Raw genomic sequence first — 5,542 nt, forward strand, 5'->3', positions numbered from 1 at the left:
GCACCCCCTCCCCTGCACAGCGCCCCCGCTAGGGGGCGCGCCCCACAGTTTGGGAACCTCTGCATTAAATACTTTTTTTTTTTTTTTTACAAATTATCGAAGCAGGTTTTGTTTGCAGAGATTGGTTGAATAAATATCAATTGTGCTGGACAAATAAATCTGAAGGTAAAGAACAAAAATTGGCTCCTTGAAAGGAGTTAATTTGCATACAGAGAGAATGGTTTTCTAAAAAAAAAAAAAAAAAAAGGTTTTAGGGTTCTAGTCTTGTTTTCACTCTGGTTTGGACCCTCGTACTCACGCGATGCGTCAGAGCAGGTGGATCCGTCTTCGTCCGCCTCCTCGCTTTCGGCGATCTCTGGCTCCTCCTCCTCAGGCTCTGGCTCCACCCACCGACCAGGTATGAGGCCAGCCGAGTCGTAGGAGTTGCAGAGCGGTCCGACGATGTGCGTGATGAACGATTCCTGAAGCTTGGCCAGCTGCGGCGCTGCTCGGTCCATGAAGGGGCTGACAGGAAGCCCCAGGCTGGACTCCTCATCGCCCTACATACAGCGTGAGCCATTAACACAAAATGACACAAACTAAAAGGACGAACAAGAGCTGATTTACAGCATTACCCAATTCTGATTGGTCATCTACAGACCCATTCAATAAAATATAATATTACTGATTAAGTTCCTTTCTTTCGGAGAATACAGAGGGGCGTTTAAAAGTCTTTTTTTCTGTTAATTAGGATGATATTTCCGCTTCAGGGCAATGAAAACATGACATTTAAATTTAGATTATTATGTTTTCTTATATAATTAAGAAAACATATTCAATACAGAAACGTGAGCTTAATGAAAAGTATGTCTGATACCTGCTTGTCATTTAATCTGACAAATGGGCCTCATCTGCAGATCCTAATTTAATGAATATGACTGAATATCACATACAAGTAGTTACTTCTACTGAACAATAAATATAAGCAACTTGTAGATTTTTTTTTGTACTTTTACAATTCAAATATCTCTGAAATTAATTAAAAAAGTGTGATTTCCATGACATCTATAGAGACAGAAGTGAAAACATCTCCTTTAAGGTTTTCAGATTTTCCTCGCTTGTCACCTTTGGATTAGTTTATTCACGGTCTGGCAGAATGAGATTCAGTTTATGACTGTTTCATATCAAAATAAAAACAGGATAAATGATCAACGAGTGAACCAGTTAATGCCAATAAAACAGTAGAAAATTTAGCAAAGAACCATTTTTCAGTGGGATGCTGAGAGACTAGTCTGTCACAAATGTAATGGATTTTCAAGATTCTTTGTATTATTTATGTAATCCTTAAAAAAAATAATAACACAGATTGCAAGATGCAAATTTTATCAATGAGATATCAGGTGAAGGACTGACCTACGATGGATGATTACATGAAGAGTAAAATACCCTATCTTTGGATATTTTTCTTACTTTTGTGGCTTTTATTTTATAATCAGACAGGAAAGCAGGTGAACAGTGAAGGGTCATGCAGCAAAAGACCTGAGCAACGGTCACCTGAGTCAAGGACAAACTGTCTCTGCACAGGAGACCCGCAGGGACTCACTGCAGCTCCACTTTCAGATTTTTAAGTGTATGAAATGCTGACATGCTCGGGCACAAGGACAGGACAGCATGGGGCGAGAGAAACTTTAAAACACCTTCAGGAAGCTAATAGAGCTCTTGATTAATGACACTTTAACTGATAAGGTAGGCCTGGGAAAGAAATAAATAAGCTGGTAAAGTTGGTGTCACATTTTGGGGAAGGAAGTGAGTTGCTATCGGTTTATAATGCTGGAGACTGTGAAGTGCACTCGGGTCGAGTAGCCGCCTCTGTCAAGTGCCTTGAAGAGAAAACCTTTGTGCGTCACTTCCCCCTGGAAACATTCAAAGCTTTTGTCTCTGTCAATTAAGAGAGACGGGAGGAATTCAGTGCCAAGAGTGCATGCCATCCTAACAAACAATTGTGAGTGGAAATAAGCTGTGCTCATAACTAGGTTACGTTTGTTACTGCAGCTCCATTCAGAATGAGGCCACAGTTACTGTACAGATAATTATGCAACACTCCTACAGTTTGAGTCGTCAAGCTTACAGCTAAAAATCCGGAGAAAAAAAAAAGAACTGTCAAAAAGGGTGAACAAAAAAAAAATTGCTCTTTGAAGCAACAATATAATTTGCATCCAGGGCCGTTGCTAGCCATTTGGGTGCCCTAAGAGCAGATGGCACTAAAATGTTAAAGTCAAGCATCTTGTTTATGCACAAGCTTTGTTATTCCATCACCACCTGCTGTCATTTGGTATTGGAAGTACTTTATCGTGCTGTGACATAAATCATATTTACATTACCTACTGCAAGTATTAGTTTCTGTGGTTTTTTGTTGTGTTTTCTTGTTTAAAGAAAAAAATAATAGTAAAGTGTTCCTTCTGCCTGTATCTGGTCAGGTTATCTGTTTGTGAACATAAAAAAAGCAATACTTTTTGTTGATCTATCACTTAAAAACTCAAATAAAATAAATTGAAGACCGATTTTGCAATACGGCGCTGTGCTGCATGGTGCTGCAGGGGCGTTTTTATTGCTTCATTGCCACAAACATGGCAGCCTTGCAGAGAATTGGCCCACCTGTTCGTAGAACTCGTTGACAATGCCCTCAGTCCACTGCAGATGCAGATCCTTGCACTTTAAAGGCCCGTTGATGTCTGCCAGCTTAATGCACATCTGGCACACCAGTAACCTGTCGTTCTCATTAGACCAGTCAATACCCGTTGACGGATCATCGCCCACCTATTGAGGGAACAATAAAAGGCCGGTCAGCTTTTCTCACATCTAAAAATACAGAATTTAATAAGCAGCATGTGAAATGTTAGAAACGTTTAATAGTTTCCTCTCTTCACAGACCACTTCCAAAAATAATACATATTCCATTTCATGTTATACTTCATGTAAACCATTTAAGAGTCCGTCTTTCGCAGTACCTTGGCATTGAACTCAGCCAGGAAGTCAAAGTGCTTCTTGAGGTCCGTTGCCAGGATGGCCTCGATGACCAGGAACCTGAAGCGTTTGAACTCCACGTGGTCCAGGTTGACCAGGAAGTTGTAGTCCGGGTGTGACATGAAGAGGTTCCAGGCGGAGGCGGCGTGGTGGTTCTCCAGGACCGAGCGATCGTTGTAGAGCACTGCCTGCAAACAGCCAAACTCTCTGCATGAGCGCGTGCAAGCAGGACTTTAACGTTGTTCCGCTAAAATCTCCTGGAACCAAATGTGAGGCCTCGAGAGATGAGGGGTTAAACGTGTTTTATGCTATCCGGGGCTCGATTAGATCAAAGCGTTGCCCATTACGGGAGCTGCTTTTTCCTGGAACTTCACCCATCAAACTTTTTGACTCATTTGCTTTCACAAGAGGTTTTACTGTCCTAACGTCACGAAAGCAGATCCAGCGGTGAGTTAAAAGCGCTGATCCTTTTTATATGTCTTGGAAAACCTGATCAAATTGTTTGCTTTATAGATCACAGAATTTGTTCTTTAGTTGTTGTTTTTTTGGCTTCCGAGTAGAGTTGTTCATATAAAAACCACCTTTTGTAAACGGATACATTTATTTTATTACTCACACTGTAGAATAAATGAGATTGTTAATATTGTTAAAGTTGCAGAAGTAGGAAGAATTTCACAAAAAAAGGGGTTAAACTAAAGCTGCATAACTACTGGCAGGAAATAGACAAAGTCTTTAATAAGGACATTTTGGGGCGAACATTGTTTTAGGTTTTCACAACGTCAGGCTTTAAATTCCCCCCCAGCAGGACTGGCTACTGGGCTACATGGTCTGTAATGGTTAACGTGGAACAAACGAATGTTTCCAAAGGATTTCTCAAAAACAAAGAAAAACTCTTTCTTGGAAGAGGAAATAAATGAGCAAGTGTACACATTTAAGACCTTTTAAACCTTAATCTCAAAAGCGGGTCCATCTAAGATGTTTTGAGGCCTCAATTCAAATCACTTAAATACTTTTTAAGTCCCTGAAAAACCAAAGGAAGTGAGCGAACCGGAGGTAAATCAAAACACAATAAAGAGATAAAATTATTTCTAAATCAGGCTAATATCTGCTTCTTTTAATCTACGTCTTTATGTCACATTTTTATTGCCCTGCTATCGAGAATGTTGACACAGCAGTTAGTTAAACATTGATTTAGTTTGTAGTTCTTAGAAAACCTGGTGAGATTTTTACATCAGGATTTACAGAGAGGTGAGTGGAGTTTCGGATCGTTTAAGACACTGTTACTTGAAAGTTACAACGTTATAAATATGTATTATGTAACTAAATTGCCCCATGTTTTGGTGTTTGCTGTAAACTGTGGATTTAATTTTGTTTTAAAGATGTGGCTCTAGGCTTAAATTAGCTGCACAAACTGAGGAAAGTAGAACAGCGGAGGGAGTGATGTAATCAGTTTTAGGCAGGAGAGGCTATGAGGCAATAAAAAATAAACAGTAAAATATGTTAAAGAGGTGAATTATTTGGGGACAGCCAAAACTCATGTCAGCAGCAACTGAAAGGTTCTTAGAAAGGAAAACAGGCTGTTCCGAAAAACAACATGAAACAACTGCAAGGACAGGCGGACGCTCCAGGAAATCTGCACACTTTTACGCTCGCAGCTTCTCTTGCCCTGTTTTTATAACGGTGTGAAGAGCTGCTGTTCTCTACAGCTCACCGGCGACGACGTCTGTCTGACTTTTCCGATAACGAAGACATCAGAAAAGGCAGACAGGCAAATCTCTACGTTTCCCGACTCAAATGAGAGAGTGGTTCTGGAGGACTTCGGGAACAAAGTACCTGAGGGGCGCTGGTGGCCACGAGGAAAGCATTTGTTCTCCCAGGATGATCGTAGTCGTGCATCGCAGCAGCTACGTAAAGCGCCATCAGCTCCAGAGCGGGGATGAGGCCAGACAGACAGCCGTATCCGTCTTCTGACACAGTGTAGGTCTTTGAAACCAGGAAGCCCATGTGACTGTGTGTTATCCCAGAGTCAGAGTCTAACCACAGGGAAGAGACAAAGCGAGGGGATTTCAGATCAGGACTGCAGAATTTACACTCAACACTTTAGGTTCATCTATAGGTGCCAGTAATGCACGCCGGAGCGCATGCACCCAGATACACACACACACACGGATGTTTTAATCGACTTATGTGTGGATCAAAGGGATGGTCCTGGTTAGGCATACAAACAAGGTTTTGAAAGATTGGTGAGAGGGAACTCTTAATTTGCTAGCAATTTCATGCTGTCCTAGACTTCAAATAGAGTTTCATGCAGAAAAACATGAGCCAAAAGCTTGACGAAAGCTGGATGTTCTCACACTGATGAGATGGCTTACAGGGAGGATCAAGGCACATGGAACAACCCTCCGAGAAACCTTTCATACCCAAAATTTCTTATCCAACACAAAACTTATAATTAAATTTAAAAAAAAAAAAAAAAAAAAAAAAAAGTTTTTTTTTTTTTTTTTTTTATATTTTAAGTGCTGGTAAAAGAAAAGGGTGG

At 40.7% G+C, this 5,542-nt stretch overlaps 1 protein-coding gene across 2 annotated transcripts in view; it reads right to left on the reverse strand.

Annotated features, from left to right (window-relative positions):
• LOC106963357 (cGMP-inhibited 3',5'-cyclic phosphodiesterase A-like) overlaps positions 1 to 5,542 on the reverse strand; it is a 111,349-nt gene that overhangs the window by 11,049 nt on the left and 94,758 nt on the right. For both annotated transcript variants that reach the window (XM_015058223.1, XM_015058224.1), the window contains 4 exons: positions 4,837 to 5,036; positions 2,988 to 3,191; positions 2,635 to 2,796; positions 299 to 539 (listed from right to left, as the gene is read on the reverse strand). In XM_015058223.1, coding sequence (XP_014913709.1) covers positions 299 to 539; positions 2,635 to 2,796; positions 2,988 to 3,191; positions 4,837 to 5,036 — 807 coding nt within the window. The remainder of the gene's footprint in view (positions 1 to 298; positions 540 to 2,634; positions 2,797 to 2,987; positions 3,192 to 4,836; positions 5,037 to 5,542) is intronic.

This window comes from Poecilia latipinna, unplaced genomic scaffold (genome assembly GCF_001443285.1).
Source record: "Poecilia latipinna isolate Pla-1442-1.1 unplaced genomic scaffold, P_latipinna-1.0 Scaffold1524, whole genome shotgun sequence".
Classification (NCBI taxonomy): Eukaryota; Metazoa; Chordata; class Actinopteri; order Cyprinodontiformes; family Poeciliidae; genus Poecilia; species Poecilia latipinna.